The sequence below is a fragment of the Pseudorasbora parva genome, chromosome 7, assembly GCF_024679245.1.
Source record: "Pseudorasbora parva isolate DD20220531a chromosome 7, ASM2467924v1, whole genome shotgun sequence".
Taxonomy (NCBI): domain Eukaryota; kingdom Metazoa; phylum Chordata; class Actinopteri; order Cypriniformes; family Gobionidae; genus Pseudorasbora; species Pseudorasbora parva.
Window position 1 is genome coordinate 19,057,887 of NC_090178.1, and position 25,733 is coordinate 19,083,619.

General features: G+C 42.3%; 1 protein-coding gene across 1 annotated transcript; it reads left to right on the forward strand.

The window, feature by feature from the left end:
- Positions 1-12,096: 12,096 nt before the first annotated feature.
- Positions 12,097-24,243, forward strand: LOC137083670 (uncharacterized). The gene is made up of 7 exons (XM_067449612.1): positions 12,097-12,374; positions 14,385-14,530; positions 15,321-15,461; positions 15,585-15,609; positions 22,520-22,558; positions 23,637-23,772; positions 24,134-24,243. The coding sequence occupies exons 1-7, from the start codon at positions 12,341-12,343 to the stop codon at positions 24,219-24,221; spliced, it is 609 nt and encodes a 202-aa protein (XP_067305713.1). The 5' UTR covers positions 12,097-12,340; the 3' UTR covers positions 24,222-24,243.
- The last annotated feature ends 1,490 nt before the right edge of the window (positions 24,244-25,733 follow it).

Below are 25,733 nucleotides of genomic sequence, written 5' to 3' on the forward strand. Positions count from 1 at the left end.
GCGGATCATTGGTCAGGTTCAACCCCCAATAATGTTGACAAGCATGCCAGTGCCGTTTTTAGGTGTTTACTGTAAGCATAAAATGGGAAAAGGTTACAGCAATACTCTCTCCTTGAGTTCTTTCCTCAGACTAGGGTGGATTAGTGTAATGTGAGACACTGACTAATGTGGAACATCTAAGCTTTAGTGCATTTATCTCTTCTTTAACAACGTTAAAGTGAACAAGATGGGTGTTGATTTCAAGCAGAGGTGTCAAGTAAATGAAATCACATGAAATTATGTCAAATGTAGATTGAAAACTATATTACATGATACAAATGTTCCCTTTATCGAGGGAACTCGCACTGCGTCATTGTAGATGACACATCGGGGGGAACGCCCTCGGCGTGACGCTGCTGAGTTCATATCAAAAAAGTCCAATCTTGATTGGTGTTGCGTAATGACGTAACGAGTGACGGCATACCCGGAGGTATAAAGGGACGCCGGCACAAGCAAACGCAGCTTCCTGCTTTCAGCGGTCGCGCTCTGTGTTCTGTCTGTCTATTTGGTGTTGTTTGTCCCGTAGGGCTTATTATATCATTAGATATGGCGAGCGAGCAGTTCAGACGGTGTGTGCCTCCCTGTCCGCGCTTTATTTCGGGCACGGACACACACCAGCTCTGTGTGCAGTGTCTCGGCGTGCAGCACGCCCGGGCCGCTCTCGAGGGAGCGGCTTGCGGCGAATGTGATAAGCTGCCGCTGAGAGTACTGCGCTCGCGGCTGGCGGTCTTTGACGAGGCCGGTCAGCCTCGCGAGCCTCGCGGTTCTGGGCCCGCTGTTGCCGAGGCAGAGCGGCGCCGCAGGTCGTGGGGCTCGCAGCTGGATCTGTCAGCGGGATTAGGGAATGTTGAGGCATCTCTCTCTTCCTCTGACGATTCAGAGGATCTTCCGCCACGTGTGGAAGCCCGCGCTGCGGCTTCTTCCCGCGAGGCGGAGGATCAGGTGCTCATGCTGTCCGATTCCGAGGGATCGTTGACAATGAGCACCGAAGCAGGCGCAGTGGGGCAGTCGCCACCCCACTCGCAGGCTATGGAGGAGCTCGTGGAGGTCTTGACTCGCGCTGTGGCCAAGCTGAGCTTAGATTGGCCACAAGAGGAAGTGCACGTCCAGCCGCCAAGCAAGCTGGACGAGCGCTTCTTCAAGCGTCGAGCCCAGCCTCCACGCCGGGGTCTGCCGTTTTTCCCCGACCTGCACAGTGAGCTGTGCAGGGCGTGGGAGAAACCCTTCTCAGCACGTTTGACTACGCCCCCTGCACTTGACTTCGCTAACGTGCTGGGAGCGTCTGAGAAGGGATATGTTGCGCTGCCGAGGGTAGAAGAGGCGCTCGCGGGCCACCTCTCTCCCGAGACAGCAGCTTCATTGAAGACCCCGGCATTGCCCTCGAAACCATGCCGAGAGACTTCGAAGCTGGTGGCGAGGGCATATAGTGCGGCTGGTCGCGCTGGTGGGTGCCTGCACACTCTTGCGGTTCTGCAGGCCTACCAAGCGGACTTGCTGAAGGAGCTCGATGAGGGCGAGGGTCCCTCTCCGGAGGATGTGACTGAGCTGAGGAAGGCAGCGGATTTGTCTCTTCGTGTCACCAAACAAGCGGCCCGTGATATCGGCCGCTCCATGGCGGGTTTGGTGTGCGCGGAGAGGCATCTCTGGCTGAACCTGTCGGGGATCAGGGAGAGAGACAGACACTTTCTCCTTGATTCCCCGGTTTCGCCTTCTGGCCTTTTCGGCGGCGCTGTGAGCACCGTCGTCGAGAGGTTTCAGGAGGTGAAAAAGCAGGCTGCCGCTCTCAGCCAGTTCATCCCTCGCCGCTGGGGCTCCTCCAGCAAGGCTGCCTCGAGCGGGCAGTCTCGGCCAGCAGAGGGCTCCTCGCACCGTGAGGTGCAGAAGCAGAGCGTCGCTTCTCGTGCCCCTCCTGAGGGAGCTTGGCAGAAGAAGCGACGCTCTCGCGGGAAGTCTTCAAAGCCGAAGACCGACCTGAGGGAGGTTATTCAGGCCAAGAAGGCTTCCAAGCGGTCCTAGCTGCGGCAGGACCGCTGAGAGCTGTCCCCCACAGTGCGGAGCGACCGAGGTCGTTCTCCCCCCGAGGCTCTCGGGAAATCGATGTTGTGCTCTCGCAGTCAAAAGGGCTCCGGACCACGTCGTTTCCCCATGTTCGCGCGCGGCTCTGGCCAGCACATATAAAATCTGCGGCAGAGCAGCGACTGCGTTCACACACCGAAAATCTGCCTCGATTAGTCCCTGCCGGTTATCCGCTTCAGGGGGTCGAGGCAGAGGTTCGGTTGATACCCCAGACCAGCCTCGAGAGGCTGGTCCCCTTATCAGAGTATCTCGGCGCATGGTCATGCCTTCCGAATATCTCTGTGTGGGCCCTGCGCACTGTAGAACGGGGATACAGACTGCAGTTCAGAGTTCCCCCCCCGAAATTTGGGGGGATAGTCTGGACAGTGGTCGGTCCCGAGCAGGTGGGGGTAATGGGGCAGGAAGTACGCTCTCTGCTGGAAAAAGGGGCGATAGAAAGGGTCCCCCCGCCAGAAAGGGAGGTCGGGTTCTACAGCCGGTACTTCATAGTCCCCAAGAAGGATGGGGGGTTGCGTCCAATATTAGATCTCAGGCTTCTGAATCGGTCTCTGAGGAGATACAGGTTCAGGATGCTAACCATTCCTGTTATCGTGAGTCAGATCCAGTTCGAGGACTGGTTCGTCACGATAGATCTAAAGGACGCTTACTTCCATATTTCCATCCTTCCCAGTCACAGGAAGTTCCTGAGGTTCGCTTTCGGGGGCGAAGCGTTCCAATATCGGGTCCTTCCCTTTGGCCTAGCCTTGTCACCTCGCACCTTCACGAAGTGCATGGATGCAGCCCTGGCTCCGCTAAGACTCCAGGGCATCCGGGTACTGAATTATATCGACGACTGGTTGATCATGGCCAGGTCGTACGATATGGCAGTTCAGCATCGAGATGCTGTTCTAGCACACATGAGGTGTTTGGGGTTGAGACTCAACGCGAAAAAGAGCACGTTGACGCCCTCCCAGAGAATTACGTTCCTGGGAATAGTGTGGGACTCGGTAACGATGCGGGCACACATGTCACCCGCACGTATCATGACCATACGGGCGGAGGTCTCAAGTATAAGGTTGGGCCACAGCATCACTGTCAAACAGTTCCAGAGACTGGTGGGTCTCATGGCAGCAGCGTCCAGTGTGATTCCGCTCGGCCTGCTCCACATGAGACCGCTACAGTGGTGGCTGAGAACCAAGGGGTTTTCTCCGAAGGGGAATCCCTTTCGTATGATCAGGGTAACGCGCAAATGCATTCGTTCCCTGGTTATATGGAAGAAACCTTGGTTTCTGTCCCTGGGGCTAGTATTGGGAGCATCGTGTTGCCGGAAAACCGTTTCAACAGATGCATCCCTTACTGGTTGGGGCGCGGTCATGGAAGGCCAAGGGGCGAGAGGTCCTTGGACAGCCCAGCATGCTTCATGGCACATCAACTGCCTAGAGATGCTGGCTGTCTGGAAAGCTCTGAGGAGTTTTCTCGAGGACCTTCGCGGCCACCATGTCCTGATACGATCCGACAACACTGCCGTGGTATCGTATCTAAATCATCAGGGGGGTCTGAGATCGCGCCCTCTGTACAGACTGGCGCATCAGGTCCTCCTGTGGTCCCACGGGAAACTGTCTTCTCTCAGGGCAGTTTATATCCCGGGGGACCAGAACCAGGGAGCAGACATCCTGTCGAGGCAGGGGCTGAGGCCCGGGGAGTGGCGTCTCCATCCAGAGGTGGTGGAGGCCATATGCGAGAGGTTTGGCCGAATGGAAGTGGATTTGTTTGCATCTCGAGAGACGACCCACTGTCCACTTTGGTTCTCCCTCAGGCATCCGGCTCCGTTGGGCCTGGATGCCATGTCACAGGCGTGGCCGAGGCTGCGTCTGCACGCATTTCCCCCGATTGCTCTGCTCCCGGGAGTTCTGGAGCGGGTTCGCCGGGAAGGCATTCGCCTGCTTCTGATAGCACCCCGGTGGCCGACCAGGGTATGGTTCTCCGACATTATGGACCTGCTAGACGACCTTCCATGGCAGATTCCTCTGAGGAGGGATCTGTTGACTCAGGCGGGGGGCTCGATATTTCACCCCCAGCCAGAGTTATGGAACCTGTGGGCTTGGCCCCTGAGGGGGCAGAGCTCATAGAGGAAGGGCTGTCAGCAGGTGTCGTGGAGACTATACTCAGCTCCAGGGCTCCTTCCACCAGGAAGCTGTACAACTTGAAGTGGAGAGTGTTCTCCATATGGTGTAGAGACCGTGAAGTAGACCCAGTGAACTGCGCTGTGGCTTCAGTACTGGAGTTTCTGCAAGATCGGTTTTCCGCCGGGCTTACCCCGTCCACACTTAAGGTGTATGTGGCAGCGATAGGAGCTTTCCACGCACCATTAGGTGAAGGACCTCTGGGGAGGCACCATCTGGTTGTACGGTTCCTCCGAGGAGCGCGGAGGATGAGACCTGTGGCTCGTTCTAGGATCCCTGCGTGGGATCTGGCAGTGGTTCTCGAAGGGTTGGTTGAGGCCCCCTTCGAACCGCTAGAGTTGGCTGAGGCCAAGAACCTCACGCTTAAGGTAGCTTTTCTCTTAGCCATCACCTCTCTGAGGAGGGTGGGGGACCTTCAGGCATTGGCAGTAACACCCAATTGCTTGGAGTTTGCCCCAGGCAACGTAAAAGCTATCTTGCGGCCGACCCCGGGATACGTCCCCAAGGTACCGTCTAATGCGGTACGGTCGGTGGTTCTCCAGGCTTTTCATCCCCCGCCTCATGTGACGGCAGATGAGGGCAGGCTTCACCTCCTCTGCCCGGTGCGGGCATTGAGGATTTATTTGGAGAGGTCTGCCCAGTGGAGGAAGTCAGACCAGTTGTTAGTGTGCTTTGGTCCACCTAGGAAGGGGCTGCCTGCAGCGAAACAGACAATTAGTAACTGGATTGTCCAGGCAATAGCCACGGCCTATCAGGTGCGCAACTTGCCTTCACCTATAGCCGTGAGGGCTCATTCTACCAGGGGCATGGCCTCCTCGGTAGCCCTCCTTTCCGGAGCTTCTCTGCAAGAGATTTGCGAGGCGGCTGGGTTGGCCACACCGCATACCTTCGTGAGGTATTATAGTCTGCACCTCCCGGCGACGCCAGGCGCTAGGGTGCTCGCCCCCTGATTATGCACTCCGGTTCATGTCATGGGGTGCAAGATAGGCGAGGACTAGTGGGTACTCGTTCCCCGATGTGTCATCTACGATGACGCAGTGCGAGTTCCCTCGATAAAGGGAACGTCTCGGGTTATGAATATAACCCATGTTCCCTGAGAGGGAACGAGACACTGCGTCTCGTAGCCCCGCCTATCTACAGAGCGGCCCGCTTCATAGCAGTAAGCTGCGTTTGCTTGTGCCGGCGTCCCTTTATACCTCCGGGTATGCCGTCACTCGTTACGTCATTACGCAACACCAATCAAGATTGGACTTTTTTGATATGAACTCAGCAGCGTCACGCCGAGGGCGTTCCCCCCGATGTGTCATCTACGATGACGCAGTGTCTCGTTCCCTCTCAGGGAACATGGGTTATATTCATAACCCGAGACGTTTTTTGTTTTTGTTTTTAAACCAGTTTTATCACATTTTTGTTCTTGAATTCCACCCTTCTGCTGGGATCTAGCCTGACAAGCCAGATTCACATCAAGATGTTTGGTCTGGAAACTCAGCATTGACAGGGCTCAATCCGAGCGGCGGGATAAACGGTTGTCTTTCAAACTCCCTTTGCACGAGATAGGATAGCGCTACAACCAACCAGAGCAACGAAGCTGAAACGGAGCTTGTTGATAGATTAAACATTCGCTGTATCCGGTCAGCAAAACTCCGAACACATCTTCCCTTTTTAAGAATGACTTCAGTGCCGTTCTTTTCTAAGAGAAAAGCTTAACTCTAAGTCTTCCAGAGTCGCGGTCAAAGCTGATTCGAAAGACTGCCGTTTGCCAGTTTGTAGGCGTTTCTCATTGAGAAACACCTTCTGTGTTTACTAGAAGGCAGCATGCAAACGCAACTCGGACATTGTCATTATGGCCCCGCCCACCGATTCTATACACGATGTGATTGGCCCGGCAAGAGTTAGGCGTTTACAGCTCAGAAGGGTATTGAGAGTTGCAACACTCGCGGGCAGATTAGATTTGCTGCCGCTAGGGTGCGTCTAGATTTCTAGGCTAGCTGGGATCCATTTTTTGGATCAAATATATCTTACTAAAAAAAGTTTTGAACAATACAAACCAAATCCAGATTTGTGACGCTGTTTTCTCCAGCAGCTGGAGTGTGTTAACTGTAGCCATAGCAACTCTTAACGGCCACCAGGACTAATACAGTATTATTTATAGCTATTTGTTTTAAAGTGTAATAATCATCTCAGAAAAAAAAATCTTCTGTCAGGCGCAGTTAAAGTAAAAACTGCCTGGGGCAATATACGCTGTGTCATTACTCCAACATTATCTTCATAACTTACGAAATAAAAAGTTTACCCCTCAGAAAAATTAGCTTTCTTCTCTTGTCAACATGAGCGCGGCGCGCGCCGTCACGTCATGTAAGGACACACACTTAAAAGTAATCGGTCAGGTCGTTTACATGGTGAAAAAAAATTAATAACGAGTATGGAAGAGATTCAAGCTTTGCTGCTTTTGCTGGTTATGTATAGGTTTACTAAAGAGGTAATTAAGAACGACAGAAAAGAGCACTAATATGCAGATTCAGCAGCATGCAGCTGCAGCATATTCAGAAAGCTTGTAAAGCTAGATTTAAAATGACAATGTATATTATTATCAGCTATTACGGACATTGAACGTGAGATGGCTGAGACGAACGCGCGCCACCAGACAGAGAGCAAAGACTGATATTTACTGAAAGCAGAACGAACCTCGCAAAAGACTTTTAAAAATGCCGGTTGAACTGCGTGAGCTCAACCAATCAGCATGTTCAGCGCCCAAGTCCCGCCCTCGAAAGTTCCTGAACTTTGAAAAAGTACTACCTCGCGAGCAGGGCCGTTTGGAGGGGGAAATATTTACCCGGAACTTCAATTTTACCCTGGTTCCTGCGGTCTAAACACACGAAGTACCACCCAAAGTTCCTAGTTCCTGGGTAAAGTTCCTGTGGTGGAAACGGGGCTAAAGTCATAAATCGCAGGTTCAGATAACACAAGCCATTGCCTTCTAAAATGCTTTCCACTCCGTGTCACAACATATGAACCACTTGTAACTTTTTCATTTAAAGAGAAAGTAATAAAACTGTTTCTACTTATAACAATGAACACAGGAAGCAATTTGATACTTGAGGTCTTAACATATGATAATAGAATTAATCTTGTGTGATAGCTTCATAGGGAAGCCCATTTTTACCATATTATTTTAATCTTGTCGTGACCTCAAAGTTGTTAATAACCACAATGCTTCCTGCAGACGGAGTGCAGCACCCTCGGGGATTTTACCACTGATCAGCGTATGTAAAAGAGGGCAGCCTACACTCAAAATAACTTTAATAGCATAACTTGTAACTACAGTAGACTATACAATAAGCACCAAGACTGAAATGCTGTGAAAAGCACTGCGAAAATGTTATACTTCCACCCTCTTCTATTTAAATAGATTTTTTAAAAGAAAACAATTGAATTTGTGGACACTTTCATGTTTTCTTACCCCTCTTTTGCATTTTGTGCAATAGCAACTTAATTAGCAAATGTTAATTTAATATTAGGTGGCCTTACTTGTACACTTGCACATCAAAAAATAATTACACAGTACTTATTGTGTTCATATTGTAATGCAAAACACTTTTGCCGATATTGAGGTGGGATACGGGTAAAGTTAGGGACAGATGTGGGGGTGTGGGTCAGTTTAAGGGTAGGGTTAGGTGTAAGGGAAGAATCAACAGTGTATTATAAATGTAACAACATAAATTAATTACAAATGTAATTACATGCAGGTATTTTTAAAAATGTAAGTACAATATAAAAACATGTATGTACACATTAAGTGCATTGTATCAAATGATTCATAAAATTTTTAGGACATAGTAGTTAAAGGGAAAGTTCACCCAAAAATAAAACTATGTTTATCTGCTTTCCCCCAGGGCATCCAATATGCAGATGTGTTTGTTTCTTTAGTAGAACACAAATGATGATTTTTAACTCCAACCGTTGCTCGTATAATGCATGTCAATGGGGTGTTTTCTATGAGTCACTATGAGACTAAAAAACACATAGCCATACAAATCTATATGAAACACAGCAGCTCAAGACATGAAACAATCTGTTTCTGCGAGAAACCAAACAGTATATTTTTACCTCATATCAGACGAATCTCATCTAGTATTCCCAAAGCCATTACTTCCATAAGGTCAAAAACCTGGCGTGATCATTATATATATATATATATATATATATATATATATATGATTTTTCTACTTTCTATATATCTACTAGCCACATCAAGATGTTTGGTCTGGAAACTCACCATAGACAGGGCTCAATCCGAGGGGCGGGATAAACGGTTGTCTTTCAAACTCCCTCTGCACGCGATAGGATAGCGCTACAACCAACCAGAGCAACGAAGGTGAAGCAGAGCTAGTTGAAAGATTAAACATTCGCCGTAGGCGGTCGGCAAAAATCAGAACACATCTTCCCTGACTTCAGTGCCGTTCTTTGTTCTTTTCTCAGAGAAAAGCTTAACTCCAAGTCTTCCAGAGTTGCGGTCAAAGCTGATTTGAAAGACCGCCGTTCGCCAGCTTCTATGTTTACTAGAAGCACGCAAGCAAGCGCAACTCCGCCGTCATTATGTTAAGCCCCGCCCACCAACTCTATACACGATGTGATTGGCCCGACCAGAGTTTCGCGTTTACAGCTCAGAAAGGTATTGAGAGTTACTAGACGACACTCGCGGGCAGATTAGATTTGCTGCCGTTAGGGTGCGTGTAGATTTCTAGGCTATATATCTACTTCTTCGAAGGTAAAAAAAAAAAACTATTCTTGCAGAAACCGATCTTTTCGTGTCTTAGACATAAATGTGTCACAACGAGCCACAGGGTTTTATATGGATTTTTTATTTTTTTTTACTTTCATAGTGACTCTCAAAGAAAACACCCCATTGACATGCATTATACGAGCAACGGTTGGAGTTAAAAATCTTCATTTGTAACTTTAACATCCCTCTTATGCCTATCAATTTAAGCGCATTACTTTAATTACTTTAAAAAAAATTTTTTTTTTAAACATAGTTGCTAAACATTCACTAAGGATTTGGTCTCATTTCCGTCTCGCTTTAAATCTTAAAGACCCTTGTACTACCCTTGTATTTTTTGCAATGTGTCATTCCCACCTTTCTTGATGGATGGGGCCTTTAATATTTGGAGGGAACATGGCTTAGTTACGGTTGGCCAACTATACATAGAAAAACAATTTTGCATCCTTCACTCAACTTCAAGAAAGATTTGACCTTCCCAACCCCCATTTATTTAGATATTTTCAGATACGGAATTTTATTCATAAGCAGTTTTCTAACTTTCCCTCTTTGCCACCTAAAAATATACTTGAGGATATATTAGACCATCAAACTTCCTTGAAAAGGGCTGTTTCTAAGATTTCTACTATAATTAACACAAAACAATTTCCCTCTTCGCGTCAGTTGAGGACACTCTGGGAGGAGGAACTCAACCTGACACTGGAGGAAAATATTTGGGATTCAATTCTTGCCCGGATACATTCATCATCAATTAATGCAAGACACATTTTGATTCAATTTAAAGTAGTGCACAGAGTTCATTGGTCCAGAACTAAATTAAACACAATATTTCCTGATCTTGACCTAACCTGCCTTTGCTGCACAACTGAACCAGCCACACTACTGCACTCTTTCTGGTCTTGTCCCAAACTGTCTGATTTCTGGGGCAAAGTCTTCAGGTGTTTTTCTATCACTTTCTCTTCAACAGTAGACCCCAACCCCATAACAGCATTGTTTGGCTAGACAACTAATTCTGATGAACTGGAAGTCAGTAGACACCCCCCCCCCCCCCCCCAACTACTGTCGTAAGCTCTGTCATCCTACATCAGGGGATGCCATCGCACATGCATTTGTTGACATGACAACCCTGATAGCCCTGAACTAGTAATGCGCATCGTCTCATAACCCGCGGACCCGTATATCTAGTTAATGGTCGCGGGTGCGGGGCGGGTTGTAAAAATATATACAGTGGTGCGGGGCGGGTTGTAAAAATATATACAGTGGTGCGGGGCGGGCCAAATAACTTCATTAAAGTGGCCCGCGGGTTGATACATCACTAACAGTTCCCCTGAACACTGCAGGAGGAGTTCACATGCAGGTGTTCTTCTGGCGGCGTGTGTGAAATGTCTTCATCCCAGGTACAGTCAGTGGCATATGTTTCAGCATGTCATATAAATATAATTTCATGGGTTTTATTTTTTTCAAACGCCAAATAATCACGATGCTCACGTTTACAAGCCAGCGTCATTATAGTAGCCTAGTCTATTGGTTACCATTTTACAGAATCTATATGATACTTCAATTCAATGTTTGAGTGTTAGGTAATCACCATAACAAGCATGACAGCATCGGTCGGGCACGCCTCCTTCAGCTCACGCCGATGAGCAAACGCTGGTCCTCGTCCTGCCTTTAATCCCATCACTTTTTCGTTTCCTTCCTATAAGGGCTTGGGCGCCGCGTTGCATTCTGGGACGTCGCGGCCATGTTGATGGCCTCGCGAATGTAAACATACAGCAAGTCGAATGAGGAGAAGCAGAGTTGGGAGAAAGAAAAAACATGTTAAAATCCTGAAAGGGATGTGGAATTTACCGGGATACGTTAAATAGGGAAGGCAGGGACCGCTATAGAGACAAAATCGGAACTATTAAAGTTTTGGATCCACATGAATTTCCAAAGAAAGAGCGGAGCACCGACGACGACGAAAACTTTATTTTGTTGGTCCCCAAAGAACATTCTACTGACTATAAGTAACTTTGACAGCATCGGTCGGGCACGCCTCCTTCAGCTCACGCCGATGAGCAAACGCTGGTCCTCGTCCTGCCTTTAATCCCATCACTTTTTCGTTTCCTCTTATTGCTTTCCTCCAACAAAACCTTTTCTTTCTTATTTGTCTGTGCTGCTTCGGACATGACTATATTATCCGACGAACAAAGTTGGGCTCGCAAGTCCGAATTTAAGGAAGTGTGGGTGTTGATGGAAGTGACGTATATGCCGTAAAGCAGTCGAATTTTGTAGTTCTTTTTGTTCTCGGGTTACTACCCAAAACCTTACGGTCTATGCCCAAAACCCGAAGTTTAAAAGTACGATTAAAAACGATACAGACCCCACCAAGCTATGGCAGATGTGTCATTCAACCTATTGTAAGTCGATTTATCATCACAAGAGTCTTAAAAATATATTATGAAGGTTGAAAAGTTACCTAGTCCTGATTTAAAATGGAAAAGATTCGAATTGCATTGAGACAAAAACCAAAACTGTTTTTGAAAGCCTGGAGTCCTTTTTTGAAATATTTTAAGGAGACAACGACATCTGTTTGAATTTTTTTTTAAATTATTATTATTATTTTAAAATTTATTATTATTATCCCGGCGTTCTGGTTTGTTTATCCATCTTTAGTTCATCTAGTGTATATTTTATACCTGATATTTTATGTAGGTGTGTGTGTGTGTGTGTGTGTGTGTGTGTGTGTGTGTGTGTGTGTGTGTGTGTGTGTGTGTGTGTGTGTGTGTGTGTGTGTGTGTGTGTGTGTGTGTGTGTGTTAGTGTATGTATGTATATGCATGTGTATATGTATTTTTCTTTATTATTGTATTTTATATGTGTGTATACTATTATATTATTTTGCCATTGTAACTATTATCTGTCAATCCTAAACTGAAAAAAAAAAACTTAATTTGTGTTCTACTGAACAGACACACCTACATCTTGGATGTAAGCAGATAAACATCAAACTTACATTTTTGGGTGAACTATCCACCTAATGTGTTTCCAATATGTTTCTATTTATTTACGATGCATCATCATCGTGCACGTGCTAAACTTATATCTAAATCTAAAAATTTTCCTAAGGGTGGACGTATTATAAGTAGGAGTGGATGTGTGTTGAGCAAAGGAGTACTGAGAGCAAAAAGGTACTGGCAGAAGTGGCTTGCATGCCATCCCTGTCAAACGTGTTCGGAGACAGTCTGTTGGCTAAATCGTTTTTTTTTTCCTTCTAATTGTCTACTCTACGACAACCCCAAACTATGAGACCAAAGGATTTTGAAGTGCAAATACTCTGTAAGTACCTTAAGATATTGTGTTATTCTAGCTACGTTGTGTAGCCTACGTTTATTTGTGTGCAGGAGCTGTTTATTTTGTATCTTTCATCGTTTGAAATAAAAGTGAAAGTGATTTTGTCATGCAATTTCGTCGAAGAAATCGTTTCCCAATTAGATTATTAAAATAGTTATACAAATTTTTAGTAGGCTCGATTACAGCCTTGATCGTTTTTTTTTTTGGTAACGCGACTTCCTCCCTACCGCGTCCTTTATTTAGCCTACTTTGGGAAATAATATAAAAATGACTCTTTTTCACTAGTAAGCTTTGTAAGGAATCACCAATGAAGCCATACTTTTATATGTAGCTCGGATACTCCGTGCGCGCCCGTATGGGCACATGGGCACTATAGGCTAATGTGCGGAAGATTGTGAAGATTTGTGAAGTTCAAGCGCTTTCGGGCTCTGTCACGATCTCACGCTGCCCAACTTCATCTCACGCCAAATTGCCAAACCTGCTTTTGATATTAAAACAACCTATTCCTATAGATTGTTTAGTATTATTGTTTAGCGCTGTGTCAATGCATTTGTAATGGCTTAAGCGGATACACAACAGTTTCACTATACAGATGTGTGCAGCAAGTTTTAGTAAACAGTAGGCTACAGCCTGTGCATTGATTATTAAGTCAGCCGTATTTACATGATCTTTTTATTTTGGAGAGTGATACCATCACGTGATAGAGATGCAACATTAATTTTAATTTTATTCTTTTATTAATATTAATTTTATTCTTAGCCCTCAGGTATTCCTTACTAATTGGTCACACTAATACTCATTGATGGTCAAATGTGCCATACACCATTACTATTTTTCAATTAAATAAGTGTTCTATATTTTAGTTCAATAATATTTATTGAATATTTTTAAGAGTTTTGGTACTAAATACTATTTGTGCAATAATAATTGTCAATTATTGACCACTTAAAATATATTTCTTCTAATATTTGTATTATTTATACAATTTGTGTAGTAATTAAGGTAAAAATAGAGAATTCCAATTCAAAGAGGTAAATTAGAGGAATTTTGTGGCAAAAAATAATATTGTTAATTTGTAATGCCTTTAATAAACATACATGTATCTAATCTAGTTGCTCAAAAACAGTCTTGCATTTTAATAAATATTTAGATATGATCAAACTAGATTTCTTCAAATGTGAAATTTTAAAATGTTAATAACTTATGCATCATATTAGGATTTAGCATCCTAATATTTTTAATGAATAATGATACATATAAGCACACACAAGTTAATATTAATGAATTCAAGCAGATATAATTTGACCCAAGAAACGTTTAAAATAGTGCTAAAATAGTGCTAAGACAAACTAATTTGTCCTTATTATTGGCAGTTAGCTATGCTACATATGAATTGATACTAAATTAAAATCGAAATAGCCACCCCCCCCGAAAAAACAAAAAAATTTTTATATATATATATATATATATATATATATATATATATATATATATATATATATATATATATATATATATATATATATAGAACAACATATTCTCTCACTGGAACATTTCATCTACCTATCTGCAGAAGCATCTCTTTAACAGTATGGGATTCTTGGAAATAAAACCCATTTCCTTCCCCAATTAGGTTATTTGCATCATATTTGCAATATTTATATAATTGCCAAGGCTATATCTACACTCACATTAAAAAAGGTTTGAAAAAGTTTGTTCTAATCAAGCTTAGTTGTTTTATGTAAAAAAAAAAAATAAAAAAAAAAATGTGTTTTAAATAAATTTATCAAATATTTGTCACATAAAAAATTATCTGTCAATTTTTTTTTAATCCTAAATCTAGGTATTTTAAAGGGGGTTTTAATCACAGAAATATGATAATAGAAATTATAAATATGATCACATTTTAAAAACAATCTTATGTTCTGCTACTGTATTTAGTTAAAAATGATGGTCATTAAGGACATTATTAGTTTTTCTTTTCTCCATAAACAGGCTTTATTTTCATTCTCTTGAATTGCCCAATGAAGGGATATGGTTCAAGCTTGAAGTGCTGTTTTGAGATTTTGAGAAACTACTCGGTTTCCTATCAGCTCAGCGAGCCACCTGGAGCCTTCTGCACACCCACATGGTCAGAAATGGTGAGTACTCTCTCTCTCTCTCTCTCTCTCTCTCTCTCTCTCTCTCTCTCTCTCTCTCTCTCTCTCTCTCTCTCTCTCTCTCTCTCTCTCTCTCTCTCTCTCTCTATATATATATATATATATATATATATATATATATATATATATATATATATATTCCAAACATTTGTTCATCTTTTGTAAAAATCTGAGCAATATCTGTCCTTCTATTGACAGCCTATACGCAGCCACTAACAAACTGTACTAAACATTTTATAGCTTAAAAAAGTCAATAAAGAAATCGTAAAACTAATCCAAATGAATTCAGCGGTTTAGTCCAAATTTTATGAAGAGACTTAATCGCCTCATATAATAAAAATATTACTTTTACAATTTCTTTATGAATGTTTCAAAGGATCAAATTTCTTTATGAATGTTTCAAAGGATCAAATTTCTTTATGAATGTTTCAAAGGATCAAATTTCTTTATGAATGTTTCAAAGGATCAAATTGGTTGTTGTGTAGACTTGTCGATGGAGAGACAGAAATCTCTCAGATTTCATTTAAACATCTTAATTTGTGTTTCAAAGATGAACAAAAGTCTTATTCATTTTTGAGTGAACTATCCCTTTAAATGAGAACATTTTAGTTTGTAATACACTAAGTAACAAAGACTTCTACACAAGCTAAAGTAAAAGTTAACAAGTAAACAAGACTTCAAAAGACAATTAAAAACTTTGTGAAGTTTATATAGTCAGCAGTATAAAATAAGTATGCACAGATTATTAAGCATTGATTTTCTGTGTGTGTAGGAATTTGTTGTGGTTGATGAATACGGAAATGTGGATGAGACGAAGGTAATATATCTTGAACCCCAGAAGTTAATTCTCAAAGGAAACATGGATGAAAAGGTCAAACAGGTCACATACCGAAAGGACTGTCCACACACTGGGGTAAACTTCAGCATAATGGAGCCTAGCCTAAATATGATATTTTGAATTAAATGTGATTGATATTTAATCTTCAGATTATGTTTCCTCCTTTCTCTCTTGTTCCTCTTTCTTTTGATTCAGCAGCATGCTTACATTGCAGAATGTCATGGTACGTTGGACTCATTTGTCTTAATAAGGGTTATGTTGTTTTTTATTCCATTATCTAAGATCAACACCAATCAACACTAAAACAACGTTTTAAAACCACAGCATCAGACACTTTATTCTATTTTTGATAAAGCAAAGTCTAAGCTTTTAAAATAATGTCTATTTTATTACAAAATATAAATAGTAATCACCTCTCATGCCCAATCAGTGCTTCAACACCAGAAAATGAAACTGATTATGAACAATGTGACATCTTGCTAGAAAACTTTAATAGAAAATAATTTATTGCAATAATTGTAAACATATTGAAAAAAAAAAAAACGGGGTCAATGATTTAAAATGAGTTTTATTTTAGCTTTGTCATGGTGCTGTAAGAAAGACAGACATATATCCTACCGTTTTGACAGTCTTTAGGGGAAAGTTTGGGAATCTCCCAACATGTGCCCCTCCCTATCCAGGAATTATTCAGTTGAATTAATATAACATTACATTTAAAAAAAAAAGGAAAAAAAGAAAGAAAGTGTGCCAGCAGAACAACAGAAAAATGTTGTTATGCAGAGGCGGACATTAGAGAAGTATTTTTATTCTCCTTATGTACATTTACTTCACAACATTGCAAAGCATAATATTTTATTTTAATAGTTTCATATTGAATATAATTTAATACTTGATTGTATTACTACTATAATTTAAAACTTTATTTAACACTAGCTTGCACAGTGGGCGCGAACGCAGACCCGCCTGACGATTTACATAGGAAACCACCGATGTGTTGTCCGTACGGACCAGCACATGATGGCCCCTCAGGTTCGGAAGGAAGAACTTCAACGCATTGAAGACTCCCATCATCTCCAGGCAGTTGATGTGCCACAAAAGTTGATGGTCCCCCCACAGACCCTGGGCTGAGTGGCCTTCCATTACCGCTCCCCAGCCCGTGAGAGAGGCATCTGTCGTCAGGGTGACTCGACGACATTGTGCCCCCAACACCGGACCTTGGGACAGGAACCAGGCTTCCTTCTATATGACCAAGCCACGGAGACACCGCCGCATGATCTTGATCATACGAAAAGGGTTCCCCCTTGGGGAAAACCCTCTGGTCCTGAGCCACCACTGTAAGGGCCTCATGTACAGCAGGCCAAAAGGGATCACGTTGGACGCCGCTGCCATTAACCCCAGCAACTTTTGAAACTACTTGATAGTGAATGTTTAGCCTAGTTTTACTCTCTTTACAGCTGACAGAATCGCAGCAATGCGCGTGGGTGAAAGCACTGCCCGCATTGCTACGGAATCCCAAACCACGGCTAGAAACGTGGTTCTCTGTCCTGGAGATAGCACACTCTTCTTCGCGTTCAGCCTCAACCCCAACTTTTGAATATGCGCAAGGACGACATCTCGATGCCGAACCACCATCTCCTGCGACTGTGCCAGAATCAGCCAGTCGTCTATATAGAATGCGTATCCCTTGCAGCCTGAGCGAGGCCAGAGCTGTATCTACGCATTTCGTGAACGTGCGGGGTGAGAGAGCTAGACCAAATGGAAGAACCCGATACTGGTACGCCTTGTCCCCGAAAGCAAACCTCAGGAACTTCCTGTGTTGTGGAAGGATGGAGACATGGAAGTATGCGTCCTTCAGATCTATTGTGACAAACCAATCCTCGATCTGATTTGGGTCACAATCTGACTTAGCGTTAGCATCTTGAATTTTAGTTTTCTGACTGTACAATTCAGACGATGAAGATCTAATATGGGGCACAACCTTCCATCCTTTTTTGGAACTAAGAAGTACCGGCTGTAAAACCCAGACTCTCTGTTCTGTACAGGGACCTGTTCTATAGCCTCCTTTTTTAATAAGGTTTCTACTTCCTGTTCTATTATCAGAGCCTGCTCGGGACATACTGATGTTACCAGCACTCCGTTGAAATGGGGTTGGTGGAACCCAAACTGAATTTTGTACCCCTTTTCTACCGTCTGCAGGACCAATAGCGATATATTTGGTAGACATTTCCACTCTGCCTGAAAATCTACTAAGGGAAGTAGCCTCTCGAGGTTGGTCTCTGATATTTCTACTGCAACCATCTCAGTGGCCTGAAGCATACTGGCAGCACCTAACCGATCTGGCTGCATTTTTAACCTCCTTGGAGTCTGCGAGTGTAACACCTTGTCCTGTGGACGCCGAGTCACAAGCTCGATGGAAACCGCTGCGCCCCGAAGCACCAAGGGTGGTGGGGTTGGCAAAACGGTCCCCTGAGGGCAATGAAGTGGAGTGGGCACCGTGTACTGAGGTGAACATCAATCCACCCCACGGGGGGGTGCCCCGGAGACCCGACACTGCTGGCGTCAGGCCCTTTTTTGGCCTGAAGCATTCTTCGCCTGAAGCACGACCCTCAGGTCGGTCTTCGGCTTAAAAGGCTTTGGCTGAGAGTGCCGACCTGGCCCACCGTATCTCTGAGGTGGAGCACGAGATGCGACACTCTCTTTTTGCTGCTGCCAAAAACTGGCTCAACTGGCGCATCAAGGAGAAAAGCCCTGTCCTTAATGTCATTAAAAAGCCTCTTTAATGTCAGATCAATTGAGCCACAGATGTCTCTCTGTTGCCACCAAGGCTGCCATAGACCGCCCAATAGCTCTAGCGGTCTCCTTGGTGGCTCTCGGAGATAAATCTGTGGCCCGGCGCAGTTCGCGAACTGCCTCAGGGCTCACTGTTTCACCGCCATCCAAATCCCCCAGCAGTTCAGCCTGGTACACTTGCAAAATACTCATAGTATGCAAACACGCACCAGCCTGTCCTGCTGCTGTGTACGCTTTCCCCACTAGCCCTGATGTTGTCTTTAATGGTTTACCCATATTCTTTCAGCCCCCTTATATCACTATATGTTTTTACTTGAGGGCTGAAAAGATGTGATGAATATGGTTTCCTCCACGATCTACACAGCTCACTGTGTAAATTAGGAAAGAAAGGAAGACCCCGTGGTGAGGGTGACACATTTGACAACAAAAAGCACTCGTCTAACTTACTTTTCGGCTGGCCAATCAATATTTAACACCGCCACAGCGCGAGTAATCACCTCCACCAGCTCTTCGTGTGCTGGGGAAAGAGATGGCGAATCATCTTCCCCTAATCCGACGCTCAACGCCTCCACCTCCTCAGAGCTGGAGTGTTGAAACTACGGGCTCTCACTCTGGGCGGAAGAAGCCGCAGCACGGGCTCCCGACACCAGAGATTGAGCGACAGATCTCTCGCGTGAAGGCAGAGAAAGAGCGCTCGCGCCCGTCTCAAACCCCGCCAAGAGATCCATCTGCGATCCACATGATGTCCTTCTCTGCTGTGCCTCGGCAGCAGCGGGTCCAGAACCAGAGGGAACGCGATCCTGATCACCCTTCTCGAAGAGTGACAGGTGGGAGCGGAGCATGCGAAGCGGCAGCTTCTCACACTGCTCACAATCAGCCCCCTCGAAGGCTGACAGAGCATGTTCCACTCCCAAACACATCACACACAAATCATGTGTATCTCCACCCGTAAGGAAACGGGGACACGGACGAGTACACTGTTTGAATACTGATGCATTCGCCATTTTTAAACTGAGACTTATTGTGTTTTTGACAGACAACAATAAATAGACAGAGACAGTTTTACACAGATCGCTTCGCTGAGGCAGAAAAGCTGAAGTGCGATCGGACCGGATGTATATTTATCCTTTCCTGGATGTGCCATCACCCGCCCGTGACGCTCACTCTCGCCATTGGCTGAGTTGACAAACGTGCATCAGACGCTATCACGCTGTGGGCATTCCCAAAGCTGTCCCTGGACGCAGTGTGAAGTTCCCTCGAAAGGGAATCCCATAGACACACTCCTAAACCTTGTAAAAACTGAATCCGCATTAACGACAACAGTTGGGGCATCAGCCTTAGTCCTAATGGGTTGTTATCTTAGCTATCCAAATCCAGTGTTCTGTATTTTCCGTACGTGAGTATTTGTTGTAGCTGGCTATAAAAAAAAAAAAAAAAAAAAAAAAAAAAAAAAAAAAAATTGTGTACTCTGCTAATTAATTGAGATTTCTTACAGCTCTTACAGGTTGTTGGCTTTGTTTGTTTCGTTGCTTCTATTGCTCTACCCTTTTTTTGTAAGTCGCTTTGGATAAAAGCGTCTGCTAAATGATTAAATGTAAATGTAAATGTAAATGTAAAAATCCTTCCTAGAAGAGCTGAAGCTGTTATAGCTGCAAAGGGTGGGCCAACACCTTTATTAAACCCTATGGATTAAGTATGGAAGTAAAGGCAGGCATCCCAAAACTTTTGGCAATATAATGTAAATATACTTGGAAAATATTCTTGATGAGAATGTAAAAATACTTCACTACTATCCACCTCTGGACAGATTGAATGTGTCACCATTTATGGTCTGATAAGGAGTTTGCCTTGGCGGGTTTGCAAAGGTTTTTATGTTTTACGGCAATAATAATGTTTCTATAGACCCCTTCACGGGTGACGTCACAGAAAAATTCACAGTTTGCAGTGCGCATGTCGGGGTCAGAAAGTTTGTTCCATCCCATTGAATTGTATGGCAACCAGAGAATTTCTCATCAAGAACAAAATGCCTTCTTGCATCGTGAACTGTGAAAATCGCACCAGTTATGGATTCAAGTTTTTCAGGTTTTCCACAGGATCTCATCCGTTAACGTCAACGAGATATGTGGCTGCAAGCTATAACGAGCTGGGGTGTGTTAATGATGTCAAGCAGGTGGTGGAGTAATAACTGCTTTTAATGAATTAGCTTGAGATCGAATTCATGCTAGATTTTTTTGCTATAAATTATAGACATGGCATCTGAGGACTAATTCTCTTTTTTCTCCATTATTTTGCTTTATTTCCAGATTCGTTTAAGCTCGTAATTAATGTACGCACATGCGCTCTTCAAAAAAGGTGCATTGACAAACTAAAAACATAAATGACATTTGTATGTATTCAAAATAAAATATATGATCGTACTGAATGTCAGCTTGCTTTATTTTGCTCAAGATAAGATCTTTTTATGTCAAGTCCACATATGTCATGCAAATCTGCTGCTGGACAGGTCGAGAGCTATCGATGCAACCACACAAGTTTGCGATGATGTTTATGGATGTTCGTTCGAACGATGATTTTGGGAAACACAGACTCGAACTATGTTGATAACAACGAAACTAATAATGCTTTTGGCTAACGATGCTTTTGTATATTCATTTAATCTTGCACAAACAATATAAATTGGTACGTTTATATTCATTGTCTGTGTTTTATATGTGCATTATAAATACTTGCCCTTTGTAGTGAACCAGCTGGTCCATTACCTGACTTTAGCCAAGGTAGAAAAAAAAAAGTGGTAATTTAACGTTAGTAGTTAGCCGCAGGCTAGCGCCAACATTGTGACAACGACGGTAGAGTTAAGCCCTGGTAAGTAAACAAAAGGTTTTCTGTAAACTGTAGACTGATTCAATAGTTAGGTGAAGTTTGATATCTGGCAATTTGACCTGTGGCCTGCTGCAGACTGTCTTACATTAGCGCTTTCACTTTAGCCCCGTTTCCACCACAGGAACTTTACCCAGGAACTAGGAACTTTGGGTGGTACTTCGTGTGTTTAGACCGCAGGAACCAGGGTATAAATGAAGTTCCGGGTAAATATTTCCCCCTCCAAACGGCCCTGCTCGCGGGGTAGTACTTTTTCAAAGTTCAGGAACTTTCGAGGGCGGGACTTGGGCGCTGAACATGCTGATTGGTTGAGCTCACGCAGCATTTTTAAGTTCAACAGGCATTTTTAAAAGTCTTTTGCGAGGTTCGTTCTGCGTTCAATAAATATCAGTCTTGCTCTCTGTCTGGTGGCGCGCGGTCGTCTCAGCCATCTCACGTTCAATGTCCGTAATAGCTGATAATAATATATTGTCATTTTAAATCTAGCTTTACAAGCTTTCTGAATATGCTGCATGCTGCTGAGTCTGCATATTAGTGCTCTTTTCTGTCGTTGTTAATTACCTCGTAAACCTATACATAACCAGCAAAAGCAGCACAGCTTGAATCTCTTCCATACTCGTTATACATTTTTTTTCACCATGTAAACGAACTGACCGATTACTTTTAAGTGTGTGTCCTTACATGACGTGACGGCGTCACGGCGCGCGCCGTGCTCATGTTGACAAGAGAGGAAAGTACATTTTTCTGAGGGGTAAACTTTTTATTTCGTGAGTTATGAAGATAATGTTGGAGTAATGACACAACGTATATTGCCCCGGGCAGTTTTTACTTTAACTGCGCCTGACAGAAGATTTTTTTCTCTGGGATGATTATTACACTTTACAACAAATAGATATAAATAATACTGTATTAGTCCTGGTGGCCGTTAAGAGTTGCTATGGCTACAGTAAACACATTCAGCTGCTGGAGAAAACAGCGGCGACATTTTTGATGCGGCAGACAAACTGCATGTGACAAAATGATTGCGATTGAAAGTCATCACATGTAAACATCAGATCGGTTTAGATAACGTCTCATGTAAACAGTCCTTTCAATCGGTACACTTAAAAATGATTACATGTCCTTCACTGATTTGGAGGAGCAGTCGCGTGCAGTCCTAACGTTACATCACCGGACTAATTTGCCTAATCTTCTCGGAACTTTATCGCGGTCGAAACGCAGACAGCTGCAGGTCTGGGGGGGAGAAAAGTTCCTGTAAAAAAGTTCCTGGTACAAATTGTTCCGGGTAATTTTGGTGGAAACGGGGCTTTTGACTACAGTAGACCGCGTTGCTTTTCTGACCCCATGCTGCGCGCGCAACTACGATGTTTACAAACATTGAAGGGGTCTATAGTTTGATAAAAGTACCTTACTTAAAGTTTAGATTCATTGTCTGAGTAAACAAAATAATCTGTTTTGCCTGCCAGGTCCTTGTGATGCTTTGAATGTGCCAAGAACTACTCCAGGTGAGATCAAAAAAGAAAGAAAGAAAGAAAGAAATACAAATATATGTGTGTGTGTGTGTGTGTGTGTGTGTGTGTGTGTGTGTGTGTGTGTGTGTGTGTGTGCGCACGCGCGGCCTGGTAATCCCTACGTTATGGGGACAAAATGTCCCCACAAAGATGGCAATATGCAAAATCCTTGTCCTTGTGGGGACATTTTTAGGTCCCCATGAGGAAAACATCTTATAAATCACACAGAAGGAGTTTTTTTGAGAAAGTAAAAATGCAGAATGTTTCCTGTGATGGGTAGGTTTAGGGGCAGGGGCAGTGTAGGGGGATAGGATGTACAGTTTGTACAGTATGAAATCCATTACGCCTATGGAAAGTCCCCATAAAAAATGCGTGCATTCGTGTGTGTGTGTGTGTATAAATTAATTTTTAAGTTGCATGTTATGGATTTTTAGACAGCAATGTTTATTGATAAAGGCTTTGTGGCGATCTAACATTCTTAGTGTTTTAGGAAATACAGTCTTGACTCAATTTATATATATATATATATATATATATATATATATATATATATATATATATATATATATATATATATATATATATATATATATATATATATACTTGATTATACTTGAAACTTGATTTTTTAATTAAGCTACATACTCATGCAGAGATATTTATAATGTTATTTTCATTAGTCCTGCATAATCATTTAATTATGGTGTATGCAGAAAATGTAATACATTTATACTAGAAGAGTTTTATTCTTTTGATTGAGCATTGTTTTTAATAGGATAGGGCCGTGCTTCTGTTTGTATACATTTCAGATAATTGAAGTTGTTTAACAGGATCTAAAAGAATAGGCCTGCTTCCAGAGGTAACAGGAGATGCAGTGATTTAAAAATGTCAATAGCAATACCAATCTCATGTTATTTAGGTCAATTTTAGTCTCACCAGTTAAAAATCATTTTACACTGTTGATTTTTGTTGTTGCTTTTTGCTATAAATATAAGATTTTTTGTACCTGCTTTTGCATGCTCAGAGCTGTAAGTTTTAAGGTTAGTCTAAACCATTTATATATCTTCTCTAGCCAGTGTTACCACTCAAGTAACAGGTCATGGCAGTATGTATATCATTGTTGGCATCATCATCTTCATCATCATCCTTATAATCACCATCATCTCCACTATCATCCGTCACCAAAGAAACAAGTGCCAAACTTCAAGGTAAAAATTGGTTTTATATTATTACTAGAGAATTAAAAATATCTTAGATATATCAGGCTGTAACAATATGTCACAAGAAAAGATAAATAATTTCAGAACTTTTTCACCTTAAATGTAAAAAATATTACCTATGCAATGCCACTGAAAAAATAACCTACAGTATAAGTGTGAATAGTACACATATGTCTTTACCTGAAGTGACACTAATAAATTGCAACTCAATCTCAGCAGTTACTGTAAGATTTTTCTTATATGATCTTGGTTGCATGCTAAGAATTCTGATTTATCTTTAAAACAAAACATTAAGTGTATGTGTATGTGTATATTATGCCCTAATTTCTGCTATTTTGAATGTTTTCAGGTGCATTTGGAAAGCAGTGCCAAAGAATGAAACTGCCTTGGTCACTGTTGCCATTAGCACAGGAACTATTAAAGAAAACACTAAATAAGAAAAACTAAAATCAATTCTTGCTCACTTATAAGTATGAGTATGTTTTTATTTTGATAGTAAAAGCTGTGGAAGCTCATAAAATAATATGAATTGATATTATAATTTATTATATACATTATATATTATATAATATTATATTAATACTTTATGCCACTACGTCTATATTGTTATATAATAATAATAATAATAATTAACCAATACAACATTGAAGTATTTGTAACAGAAATATTAGCACAACACTTGTTAGCATAAAATAAATATTAGTATAACTGACATTTTATAGATAGATAGATGGATGGATAGATGGATGGATGGATGGATGGATGGATGGATGGATGGATGGATGGATGGATGGATGGATGGATGGATGGATGGATGGATGGATGGATGGATGGATGGATGGATGGATGGATAGATAGATAGATAGATAGATAGATAGATAGATAGATAGATAGATAGATAGATAGATAGATAGATAGATAGATAGTTTTTTCACTTCAGTTATCTGTTATCATGGATATCTTATCATTTAACATTTAAGTTCCTCAATGTCTTGGTCTGTGCAGTGCAGTGCTGACTGTCTTGAGTTGTTTGCTTTTTGTTAATAAAACAACTTTTCTAACTTTTATCCTGCCTTTATCTTCATTATCTTTGGGACATTAAATCAAGAGAACATGCAATATATATTATTAAATACTATATATATTATTTTTATATCATCATTCATTATTATTATTATATAACTATTATAGATTTATACTGCTACAGACTAAGATTTATACTGCTTGTTGGAATTGCTAAATTAAAATGAGCTAAAGCAACACAATTGCTATACATTTTGTCCAAACTTAATTAGATTGTGTTTAATCCACTTAAATATCAGTCAAATTGAAGTCAAAGTAAACTGTTTGTGTTATATGAATGATTTATGTTGCATTAACTGAAACTGGCGGGGCTTGTTAGTTCCCAGCATGATTTATGTGGCAAAATCAAGAGCAAGTAAATTTTGTTATTTTATATGTAAAGGTGTTTTTTTAATGTATTTTTGAGCAAAATTAGAAAGGGAGAGACTTGATTGTGTTTAATAGAGTTTAATATTCAATTATGTTGAAATTATTAGAAAAATTAAAATTATTGTGGGTTACCTTTGTGGAGAAGAGTAGAGCACTTGCTTAGGCTGTGGACTAATACAACTAATGTCATAATGACTTTGTTGAAGGAGCTATTAATGCTTGCCAGTAAAGATGACCGAGCAAGTAGTGTAGTGATAGTGATAGTGATGAGATCACATTATGACTGTTGCTCAACGGAGTTCCACAAATCGCTATGCTTGGAAACTTCTCAACATTTTTTTTTACGATGAACACCTTTTACAGTAGGGGCGGGGGGTGCCCTTTTCGTTCGCACCACAGTGCCCCATTTCTGCCATGGGTTATATCTAACATTTTAGTTTATATTGCAATTTTTGATACCTAAATGTGCTACATTTTTGCCTTAGGTTTTATTGGTG